The 12,629-nt window shown below is 42.7% G+C and overlaps 1 protein-coding gene across 2 annotated transcripts in view; it reads right to left on the bottom strand.

Moving 5' to 3' along the window:
* The window catches only part of KLHL12 (kelch like family member 12), a 267,421-nt gene that overhangs the window by 114,423 nt on the left and 140,369 nt on the right, over window positions 1-12,629 (bottom strand). For both annotated transcript variants that reach the window (XM_069239022.1, XM_069239021.1), the window contains exon 8: window positions 7,398-7,593. In XM_069239022.1, the coding sequence (XP_069095123.1) occupies window positions 7,398-7,593 (196 nt within the window). The remainder of the gene's footprint in view (window positions 1-7,397; window positions 7,594-12,629) is intronic.

Raw genomic sequence — 12,629 nt, 5'->3', positions numbered from 1 at the left:
GTTAATAAAATTTGATCCACTGAACCATCACTCACCCTCGTGCCAAATCCAACCAGTATGTGTGGTAAAAATGTCAAAACCTGCTCCGCTGTAATCAGGTGTCGCAGCACACCTGTGACACGCTATGTGCCTAGGGTGGGACCCCGATGATGAAGCATGCCACCAACTTGGTTGGTGGGTGAGGGGTCTTTTTCACATAACCTAAGTGCGTTTCTTTTCACAATTTTAGTGTTTGGCACATCACAGACATATGTGGACACATCAAAATGATATATTACAAAACTACCTGTGTTTGGGGGGGAGGGGGCACCTATGTTTTTGGTCCTGGGTGCGGCCTTCATCTAGGGAAACCTACTAAACCCAGACATTTTTTAAAACTAGACACCCCAAGGAGTCCAGGGAGGTGTGGCTTGCGTAGATCCCCCAAAATGTTCTTACCCAGACTCCTCTGCAAACCTCAAAATGTGCTTTAAAAAGCATATTTTCCTGACTTTCGTTTGTACGATCACCGCTCCAGCACAAAATTCCTACTCCCCAGTGTTCCCCTCAGTCTCCCATGTAAAATGACACTTCACTTATGTGGGTCCCCAAAGCAGAGTCAGCCTAAAGATGTATAAAAGAAGAATATGTTCTTATAAACTCGCTGTGCTATCCCCTCTATCTCTACAAGTTTTGGGCCTTATTCTGTTGCAGGCACCTGGCCCACCCACACAAGTGAGGTACCATTTTTATCGGGAGACTTGGGGGAACGCTGGGTGGAAGGTAATTTGTGGCTCCTCTCAGATTCCAGAACTTTCTGTCACCGAAATGTGAGGAAAATGTGTTTTTTTTGCCAAATTTTGAGGTTTGCAAAGGATTCTGGGTAACAGAACCTGGTCAGAGCCCCACAAGTCACCCCATCTTGGATTCCCCTAGGTCTCTAGTTTTCAAAAATGCACAGGTTTTCTAGGTTTCCCCAGGTGCCGGCTGAGCTAGAGGCCAAAATCCACAGCTAGGCACTTAGTAAAAAACAGCTCTGTTTTCTTTCTGAAAATGTGATGTGTCCACGTCGTGTTTTGGGGCATATCCTGTCGCGGGCGCTAGGCCTACCCACACAAGTGAGGTACCATTTTTATCGGGAGACTTGGGGGAACGCTGGGTGGAAGGAAATTCGTGGCTCCTCTCAGATTTCAGAACTTTCTGTCACCGAAATGACAGGAAAAAGTGTTTTTTTTAAACCAAATTTTGAGGTTTGCAAAGGATTCTGGGTAACAGAACCTGGTCAGAGCCCCACAAGTCACCCCATCTTGGATTCCCCAAGGTCTCTAGTTTTAAAAAATGCGCAGGTTTGCTAGGTTTCCCCAAGTGCCGGCTGAGCTAGAGGCCAAAATCCACAGCTAGGCACTTAGTAAAAAACAGCTCTGTTTTCTTTCTGAAAATGTGATGTGTCCACGTCGTGTTTTGGGGCACATCCTGTCGCAGGCGCTAGGCCTACCCACACAAGTGAGGTACCATTTTTATCGGGAGACTTGGGGGAACACAGAATAGCAAAACAAGTGTTATTGTCCCTTGTCTTTCTCTACAGTTTTTCCTTCCAAATGTAAGACAGTGTGTAAAAAAGATGTCTATTTGAAAAATGCTCTGTAATTCACATGCTAGTATGGGGACCCCAGAATTCAGAGATGTGCAAATAACCACTGCTTCTAAACACCTTATCTTGTGGCCATTTTGGAAATACAAAGGTTTTCTTGATACCTATTTTTCACTTTTTATATTTCAGCAAATGAATTGCTGTATACCCGGTATAGAATGAAAACCCATTGCAAGGTGCAGCTCATTTATTGGCTCTGGGTACCTAGGGTTCTTGATGAACCTACAAGCCCTATATATCCCCGCAACCAGAAGAGTCCAGCTGACGTAACGGTATATTGCTTTCAAAAATCTGACATCGCAAGAAAAAGTTACAGAGTAAAACGTGGAGAAAAATGGCTGTTTTTTTCACCTCAATTTCAATCTTTTTTTATTTCAGCTGTTATTTTCTGTAGGAAACCCTTGTAGGATCTACACAAATGACCCCTTGCTGAATTCAGAATTTTGTCTACTTTTCAGAAATGTTTAGCTTTCTGGGATCGAGCATTGGTTTCACACCCATTTCTGTCACTAACTGGAAGGAGGCTGAAAGCGCAAAAAATAGTAAAAATGGGGTATGTCCCAGTAAAATGCCAAAATTGTGTTGAAAAATTGGGTTTTCTGATTCAAGTCTGCCTGTTCCTGAAAGCTGGGAAGATGGTGGTTTTAGCACTGCAAACCCTTTGTTAATGCCATTTTCAGGGGAAAAACCACAAGCCTTCTTCTGCAGCCCTTTGTTCGCATTTTTTTTTTTAAAAACGAAATTTTTGCTGTATTTTGGCTAATTTCTTGGTCTCCTTCAGGGGAACCCACAAAGTCTGGGTACCACTAGAATCCCTAGGATGTTGGAAAAAAAGGACGCAAATTTGGGGTGGGTAGCTTATGTGAAGAAAAAGTTATGAGGGCCTAAGCGCGAACTGCCCCAAATAGCCAAAAATAGGCTCGGCACAGGAGGGGGAAAAGGCCTGGCAGCGAAGGGGTTAACTGTCTCTGGGGTGTGTAGCTGCAGACAAGCACTAATCGAGTCCCACAGTGGGAACAACAAAAGACTCAAATGCCCAAATGATCTTATTTTTAACCTGAGCAGCAAAAATCCCAAAAAACAATTACCATCACTGCTAGCAAGCATGCACCCCGCACCATGCTCAACCCCTGGGGGGTACAGAGCCAGAGGAAAGTAGCCACAACGGATTAACACAAGCTTCAAGTATAAACCATTACATGCCCAAAATCTGCAATATGACATTTTTAATGCACTAGAAACTTATGCACTTTAAGGTGAATATTTTTTTCCTTGAACACCAATGAAATAATTGAACTGTAATCCATTTTTAGACTCTTTACACTTATTGTAATTGTTTCTGTTATTTCTTTGATACTGACATTATCATGAAGCAAAATACGTTGTCTTTGTTGACAACTGCAAAACGTTCTTTGAAGTAATGAATATGCTCAAATATTGAGGGACACTGAGATAAAGCACATCGGTTTGTTCTGCTGCAGAATGACCAGTGCAATTATGGCTTGAGCCTGATGAGGGAAATCAAGGAAAACTACACCTTGGTGGCCTTTGAAGAAAAAGAGAAAATCAACTACAGGACTGACCGAAGGAACCAGAGAAAGACCTGATTCCAAAGTAACGCCCAAGAAAAGGGAAGGAGGACTAGGCATAGGTCCCTACTTTAAAGGTCAAACAGTAAACAGCAGTGCTATTCAAAAATGCCCTAGGATTGTGATATTACTTGAATTAAGATTAATTGAGATTAAGGTAGTTTCTAGTTGTCAGCTGATTGAAACGAAGGCATGGTCCAAGGACTGATAAGGTGCAAAGCATAAAGGGCAAGGAAGGCACCTTATATTATTCAACAGCAATGGTGCAATTGCTGAGGAGAATAAATGATGGAGGAAATTGTATCAATACTGTCAGAAAAAGGAGGGAATTTAGTACACCAAAATCTACTTAGTAACCATATAAGGCAATATTATCACCTGGCTCAAATGTTGCCCTGCCACCATCCAGGTTTAGATGACCAAGGCATGCTTAAAGCTCAAACCGCTGAAGACAGAGTTCATGCTACTACACAACAACAACTAACAGGACTGCATGCAGAGGCGTCTCTCAACAATGAAGCTTGATGGCTTCACCCCACATCTGGCTCATTACATCAAATCCCTAGGAGTCCAACATAACACCTCCATCAGGCTCAGAGCACACATCTAAAATAAACTGCCTTGCATAAACTAATCATGCTGCAAACAGTAAAAGCTTTAGTAGAAGCCTTTCTTCATGAACAACCCTTCTGGCTGCCAGTTTACAGGGAAGGAAACTGTCTGCAGTTGAGGTAATATTTGTGTCCATATGTTAATGTTGTTCAAACTTGTATTCATGGTTCACTATGGAACGCCTTTATTATTACGGCGAGTGTTCTAAATAAATGTTATAAGTTCACCCTGAATTACTGTCAATGGTTGAGTAAAAAGAAATGTGCACACACACACACAAAAATGAGGCTACGTAAAATGCCCCCAGAATGCTCTCGGATTAGATGAAAATGTTTGCAGAAGCTTGTGAGCAGGGCTGGCTTTAGGGCAGTGCAAGTGCCCCCCCAATCAGTGCTGACCTGGATTGGGGGCGCTGTGTTTAGCAAGCAATTAAAATGTCAAGATAGCTCTTGTGATTAATCTTCCTGCTAGGGAGACAGATGGGAGTTTTGCTTAGCAGCAGCTTTGACTCGCCATAAAGTAGCGTAGAGGTTTAAGATGCCTGCTGCAAAGAACTGAAGTATATTTTAAGTGGATAGCTGAGTGGATTTGTGAAGCCAGCCTTTACAAAAAGGGTTAGAATCCGACCTGGGGTGAATAGGCCCCATCGAAGATAGAGGCGACGCCATTCTGACTCTGAGTCATCAGGGATGAGGATTGGGTCGACATCAATGGTGGGCACCACCGACGTCAGGAGTGTCGACAATCGAAACGGCGCCGGGGAAGGTCTCAATGGTACGACTGGCATCAGTGGGGATCCGGAGGCGACCTTAGTGGCTGGAGCTGAAGCCACCGGCACGGAACCCGAAGGCCCCCCCCCTCCGATCCCCTGGTCCTGAAGGCACCATATCGGAGCCAGCTTGCCCAAAAATGAGGCGCATGGCCTCATAAAAAACACTTTCAATTGGGAAGGGGTGGCTCCGGCTTCCAGATAACTCTGGGAAACACAGAGCGGACCCAGAAGCAGGCTCCGCAGGCGGAGGCCTCAAGTGTCGATGCTCCTCCCAAGTCGCATCAGCCGAGCTACGAGGTGAAGTCGAAGGGTGACGGGATTTCTTCAACTTCTTCTTCTTACCTTGACCCGAAGACTTTGAGGAACAAGAATAGTGGTGGGTCCGCTAGTGGTCTCGAGACCTTCCCCTCAAGTGAGACCGTGCCCTATGAGGAGTTGTGTGCCGGGCCGCCATAAGCCTGAGGGACTGCTCCCTCAAGGCCTTCGGGTGCATGGCCCGGCACTCTGAGCATGACCTTGGGTAATGGTCGCGCTCAAGGCACCACAAACAGACCCGATGCGGGTCCGTCACAATATCAGGCGGTGACAGTACTCGCACAGTTTGAAACTGGGACATCCTCAACACACCAAAACAACTCACAAAAAAACTCGACAAAAGGGTCAAAATCGGTCAAAAAGAGACCAGGGAAGCTCTCTCCGGATCAGCGCGTGGCACAGAAAGCAAAGAACCGACGTCACTGCGCTGAGGTGGCATCTATTTACTACTCCCAACGTCATCACGGCAACTAAGACGCCCGCGGAGTCAACCGACACCACCTACTGACGCACAAGGGTATTGCTCGAAGAAAAAATCTCCAGATCCAGTCTGACGCCTGGGGGAAAATTCTATAGTAAGAAATCTGCAACTAGAAGTCTCCATCAGATGCTAATTTCAACAAGATTATGGGAATCATGAAATAAGTAGTATGAGGCTTCGTAAAATGCCACCAGAATGCTCTCTGATTAGATGCAAATGTTTGTAGAAGCTTGTAAGCAAGACTGATGATTCTTTGCTTTCAAAATAAAATGTTCAGAAAAATGCAACTAGGAAAACAGTCTGCTATATTACTGTGAAATTTTAGGTACCATTTAGTTGAAACATCATTTAGTAAAATGTGTTGATACATGCTAGTACTTCCCAAAAAATATTCACAATGGAAAATCTGTGTTACCATTCTCTACAAGATTATGGGAATCATGAAAATAAACAAGCATTGGCAAAGCCAACCGATCTGAAATTGGTGGTCAGTCTTTTGTTTTTGTCAATGTGTATCTTTATTGTTGTGGGAGCGGCCAGGCTCTCATCATCGTTAACAAACATTTGGTCACAAAAGCCTCACACATGGACACTGAAGTTTCTGGCACTGAACAAAACTACTTTGTGTGCCAAAATGCTCTTTGTGAAACAGCAGAATGCTAGCACTCACAGTAAAGACAGCTGGTAGATGGATGAAGAGAAAAAAAGAATCTAAATAAAAACAAAAGGTCTTGGTTAACATCAGACCTAATTAGGGGCCCAATTCCTAAAGACACAAAAGTGCACCCAGGGTATATGTCTTTGCATTAGTGCAGACCTATGGCTATAATGAATTCACAAGCATTTACAGAAGTAGACCAGGAAATCGTACTCCTAAAAAATATTTGTGAACTGTATTTTAGCAAGAGCAAATGTGCATGTCTAGATTTGCGCATGCAAAAATCTGTTGAGTGTTTACAAGTTCACATTTCCTCCAACCACTTTTTTCCCCAACCCTGGAAGAACTTCTACTTCTGCCTTGTCTTGTGTATATTTCCAACCATTTTCTGTATGGGAAAAGTTTAGAGAAGAGCTGGTTAAAAAAAAACCTTAAAAATCGCAAGTTTGAAGGGTTGCACAGACTCAATGGCATTCCAACCTTGGAACTAATCCTTACTGCTTCCTCCAGCCTCAACATGTATCTCTGCTGAAAGGTGGCAAAATAAGGAAATTGCTAGTATTTAAGCCCTACAATAGTATAAGCCCTGGCATAATCGGAGAGACTTATCAGAGCTCTTCTATAATGAGCTTGCTGCCATAATTTGTCACCGCACTACATGGTACCAAAGGGACAAGTAGATATTTTAACAGGACAAGTAGATTTATGGAGCAATGTACGAAGCAACCTGCCTCATGGACAAGTAGATATTTTATTAAATTCCACACCACTGTAAATGAAGGACGGAGGCCTTGCTACTATCTCAGATCAGGAACGCTGGCTAGAAGCTCCCTCACTCTTGCTTCAGGTGGGAACTGAAAGATTCCCTCACCTACATATAATCCTCCTATTGATGGATCTTATTTGGTAATTTCCCTTCTCGTACATGCATTTCCTTCCTCAACCCCCTGCTCTGTACTCCTTTCCCCTATTTTCTATATTGCCACTTTGCTTTGCAGCTAGGTTCAAGATATGCAAAATTCATATAAAGATATATTAGCAGTCAGAGCAGGCTAATCAATTGCTTGATTGAAACTTGAAATAGCCTGAGCAAAAATATATGTCCACAACCAGTTTAGTGACAACAGGCATAGTTGTATGCACTGAGATGTTACAGCAGAACTGAAGTCAGAGATCAAACAATGGAAACACTAGGCAATTATGGAAGAATTAACAAACTGGTTGCAAAGTCAATATCTCCTACAAATCAAGTGATAGGCACAATTCCTGAAATTAGTGAACATTTTACAGGACATTCTAAAAATGGCAGTATGTGAGCAAGAAAAATTAAGTGGTGATACCTCCAAGAGCAGTGGCCCCCGCTAATCCTCGACGCACATTCATGGGAGCCACTGGGTACCAAACGCCGTCCTCTTCAGATGTATAATCCAAGCATTCCACTGAGCTGAGCCGAGAGCGGCCATCATACCCACCAATCACATAGATGCGATCATTGAGCGACACTGTGGCAACATATCGCCTCTTACGGGTAATGCTCTGGGTTGACAAAAAAAGAAACCAATATATAGATTACCACAACAAGTGGGGTAAAACATAACTATAAAATGATAAAGATAAAAATTCATAATGAAATTAATATTTAATACTCAAATACAATGAAAATATGAAGGCTACAATGAACAAAGAAAAACTTAATTTAAAGATTGGTAGATATGAGTCTACTATGAAAGTAAAACTTCTGTCTTCTAAAAACCTTTCTTTTAACACTCAGGAGGTTAAGTATTACTGAACAAAACCAGCAGAGTAATGGCATGAAATGACCACCATGCACCCTCATAAAGAAATCATCAAAGCAGAAAGAACCTTTAACTACAACATACACTGTAGGTTACTCAAGAGAACAAATACCACAACTATCCTCCCACTGTAGAATGCTCCCTTTCAAATAATTCATGGCGTAAAGACTTATTATCGCCCACCACTGTGAATGATCCAATCTTTATACATCCATGATCCAGTAGTCATCTTCTAAAAATAACTACCTACTTTAGTTGATTTAGAAAAACAAAAGCAATACAACTCCCACTGACAGGTATAATTTACCCCCTTGGGCTCATCAAATAGTACCTTGGAATATACTGGCTTGCTATACTCAGAGTTAAAATCATGCTAACTCAAAGTGCGCAAAGAAGAATTTAAACAAGCGCATACCAAATCACAGCATGACCACTATGCCCCAACAGAAGAACCAGAAACACAACTGTTCAGGTGAATACTAAGTAGCTAATCTTCCTTTTACCTGGGATTACCTGTGTGGCAACATGTCATTCTGGAGCGATTTCAAAGTGTATGTGACATGTATACTAATCTGCAGACAATCTGTTAGTATTCAGGACCAAGCCAATCTCTGCAACAATAAGGTAACTTTCTAGTGAGATAACTGCCTCTAGATGAATGGATGCGTCCTCATGCTGGTGATTAAGAGAAACAAACTTTCTCCTGGGCCCATTTGCACAGAGAGGCTGAGGGGCAAGCAGACATGCTCTTCTTGACTCCTGAAAGCAATGGATAAGCTGCTTGACTTGTCCCTCTGAGCACCTGGGAGATGGTGACCTACTGGATCTTTCAAAGGTGTTGGTTCATTGGACTGCTCTTAGGACAACCCCTTCTTAGCCAGCTGGGCCTGGGCTCTCTTCCTTGGCATCAAGGCACTCCTCCTGGAAGGCACAGTTCTGCTCCTCATAAAGGCAAGTAGATCTTCATTTTCTCTTAGGCAAAGCAATTTCACAGGATTACCAGACTTAGGACCAGTGTAGAGTGAAAAGCAAACACACAGAGGTTCAACTCTTGGTGCAATAGGCTTCCTTTCTTTTGCAGATGCACAAGTCTCCTCTGTGATCAATCAACTAAGATGAACAAGGAAGCCAGAATTGATACTCATCTGATGGCTAAAGGTGGACTGTCTCCATTATTCAGAGAGGTTGCAATTTGTGGGAGTCTTAAAGTTTCTCAAACTCCAACTCTGGGGAAGCCTTTCTACAGCTATGGTGGGAAAGATATAAGAGCATACTGCCCTGATGTCCATACAGTTAAACTGGCCCAGGTGCAATGAGTGTTTGCCTTCAGCTTAGAAAAATGTTGCTAAAGAAGATAGACAACACAGGAAATTGTTGAGGGCAAATTTCACTCCAGCAGGGAAACCTGGGACTTGGCCTATTACCTCCTCCACCCAATAGTTACACTGATTATGACAAGGCGGGACAAGAAACGGTATGAGAAGGATGGAGTGTTGGGATGAACCTTGCAAAATACACACACAGTCCAATACCCATAGTCCATTCAAAATATAAAAGGCTCGACAAATGTGTCTAGTACATGATGAAAGCCAATGGCCCCAACTGGAGACTAGTAAACCAACCTTTTTAGGAGACAGACAGCAGGCAGTCGCTCCATGGGGACACAAGTAAAAACACAAGCTTGTGCCATAAGCACAAGACCACCACTGTCAGTGACGGCACAGCCTGGGTTGAGAACAAAGCACTCAGTCGCTCAACTCTGAGTGCCTCCTGGCAACAGATTAATGCTGTAATACTGACAAAAATAGAATATCAAAGGGAGAACCTGGAGTGTGATTACAGAATAGTATAGCTCACTGGGAAACACCCCTCTGGGCTTTCCAGAAACGTACAAGTTCAGGGCAGCACAGCTTAAACAAAGCCATTCAGATGAGTTCTGTCCTACCACCAACTATAATTTACCTGCTCCCTCACCTCTTAACCACCATCAAATGACTGCCACACCTCCTACTGCCCAACAACTCCATTACATTTGTCTTCCCATTATTTTCCAAATTATTCTCAACAAGAAGCTAATTCAGACAACCCTCAAGGGTATACAAAACCACCATCAAGAACGTCAAAAAATGCCACTATGCCTGTTGCATCTCCCAAGCAGCTCACCTTCTCAAAGACCTGCACAAAATCATCTCTTCATGCATCTGAGGATCATTTCATCTCCAAAGGGAAAATCTTAGAAACGTACCTCAACAGTAAGTTGAGTGATAATTTACACTTCATTCAAGAAACTGCACTCTGTCCATCTGAAACTGTCCACCTTTAAGTAGCTCAGCCATCAAATTTCTCAAATCCAGTGGCAAGCCCCCTAGCTGACCCTTACACTTGACATACATTGAAGAACATCCTTCTCACTAACGCAGCTGCCACAGCAATCTCTGATGACTTCTTAGTCTCAAAGAGCTATTCCAACAACCTTAAAAACCTGCTGCATCAAGATTTTACTGAAGAGACAAGCTCTCAATTTTAGGCAGCTACTAACCAATCTCCAATGCTCCATTCTTCTACAAACTCATAGAAAGGTTTGCCGTTACCCAGAGTGCAGCTTTTAGGATGACACCATGTGCTCTCTTGACCATCAAACTGGATTCTAGCTTCAGAGAAGAAAGTAATCCGTCATGACTGATGAAAATTAAGCTGCTACTTTACTATTATGAATACTTTGATCTGCCTCAACACCTTTCATCACTCCATGATAATACAGAGACTGAACAACCTTTGTATATAGGATGCCGTCCTAGACTACATTTCCAACAACTGCTCTCAAAGATCCAGCACCATCTTGTTTTATTGTATTAGAAACTAACTAGTACTAGAGCCTTTATTGAGATATCTGTATTATAAAAGGGGGTTGGGCAGGCATTGAAGGGACATACATTGTATAAGATTGCAGATTCAGATTCAATGCTGTGGAGGGCCCACACAACAGATTTTTTTTAAACATAACTAATCTCAAATGCACAAAGGAGCCCCATCTCCCACAGTCCTAAACAACAAAAAAACATTCTAATTAGCGGACCACAACAGCAATGTTACTTATACTGCTGCCATTATGCAATGTCACTTAATTGTATTAAATAAATAAGTAAATAAATAAATAATTTGAAAAGGAGTGTAAGGGGTTGGGAGGTCTCCTTCCACCGTCGGGATGAGATCCTTATAAGGGACCCACGAAACCCTCATGAATTAAATAAAAAGTGCAGATTCTGCTGCAGGGTCAAAGGACCCAAGGATGTGCCAGAGAACTGTGGAGCATCTGAAGACTGCAGATCATGTTCAAGGTTCACAAACCTGAATAAGCTGGTCATACTTAAGTGCAGGGTTGGTCACAAGTCAAACACCGCTGCACAGGGCTAAAGGCTGTTGAGAGCAGGGGCTGGCTGCGTAGTGAGTAGGACACTACATAAAGATCCAGTTTCCTACAGACTCCCATTGAGTCGAAAGAAGTTGATCTATTCCAACAACTAAACACTATGTTATACTAGACTCTGGACCCATATCCTATTTTTTTGGTATGAACTTCAAAGGATAAGGCAATCACTTGTTATATGTCACATAAATTACATAAAATACATACGAGCTCAATTCGTCAGGCTTAAATCAAAGGCAATGTGTATATTATTTAAGCGGTGCATACAATGTAGAAAAAGGTCACACAAAACAACAAAATTCCACGAGCAATTTCTAAATAAAAAGAAAATATTTATGAGTAAAATAAGACCAAAACGACAAATACAGTTATGGGAACCAGAGATATGAATTATTAAAGGTTTAAATGAAAACCATAAAGAGCCAATCATAGTCTATGAAAGTAGAAGAACAGACCTAGGTGTGATTTGAAGTTGATGGCGATGGAGTTCTTGTCGGCTACACAAAGGTGACTGGTCCTAGTGAGTAAGTCAAAAGTAGTCTGGTAAATCTGAGAAAGTCCTAATCCAAAAAGGATGTCATCGTTTTTGAAGAAAAAGTTGTCTCCCAGCAACACAATTCTGAAATTGTCACTGTCGGTCAGATATCTGCCACATCTGGCCCAGCTAAAGCTCTGGAGCTTTTGAGGTTTTTGCTTGAAAAATCTTCAAAGCCTAACAACAGAATGGGACTGTTGTAGTTTCAGAGATGCTTGTCGGGTACTTTTTGCACTATGGCCCCTTCATTTTGGAGCAATTGTTTTAAAAAGTTTCCATACTTTTCACTGCTGCTCAAACACCAAACGAGTAAAAGAATAGATTTCTAAGCCCCTCCTCCCATATACCCCCCCAACCCCAAGCACCTCAGAGGCACACATAAAGACCCTTGTAGTACACTTCTTTGTCCTGTGTAAAAAGGGTAGCATGTCCAGTCCTTTAGAAGTCCTCACAGGTCAGACATCAGGTCCAGTCCTCTCCTGTTCTTCTGCAGGTCCAGAAAGTGTTCTGAGGAAAGCTTTGTGGGGTTCACTTGCCTCTGGGTGGGGGGGAGACTCATGGGCACCCCCTAATAAATGGCATAAAAGCTTCCGGAGACAACCCTATCCACTTTGGGCACCTCACTACGCAGACAACAGGTCAAGTCCTCTTCTGATCTTCTGCAGGTCCAATAAGTGTTCTGCAGATGGTATAGTGGGGTGCCACTTGGGGTTTATGCCAGCCTGACTAACAGGACAAAGACAGAGACTTTTCCAGGTGTCATCAAACATTTACTTGAGATAGGGTAGAGTAGGAAGTTGTCTCTCAATATGGT

Source organism: Pleurodeles waltl, chromosome 6, assembly GCF_031143425.1.
Source record: "Pleurodeles waltl isolate 20211129_DDA chromosome 6, aPleWal1.hap1.20221129, whole genome shotgun sequence".
In the NCBI taxonomy this organism is placed as follows: Eukaryota; Metazoa; Chordata; class Amphibia; order Caudata; family Salamandridae; genus Pleurodeles; species Pleurodeles waltl.
The sequence above is the reverse complement of the archived record's forward strand: the minus strand, read 5'-3'. Positions and strand labels throughout refer to the sequence as shown.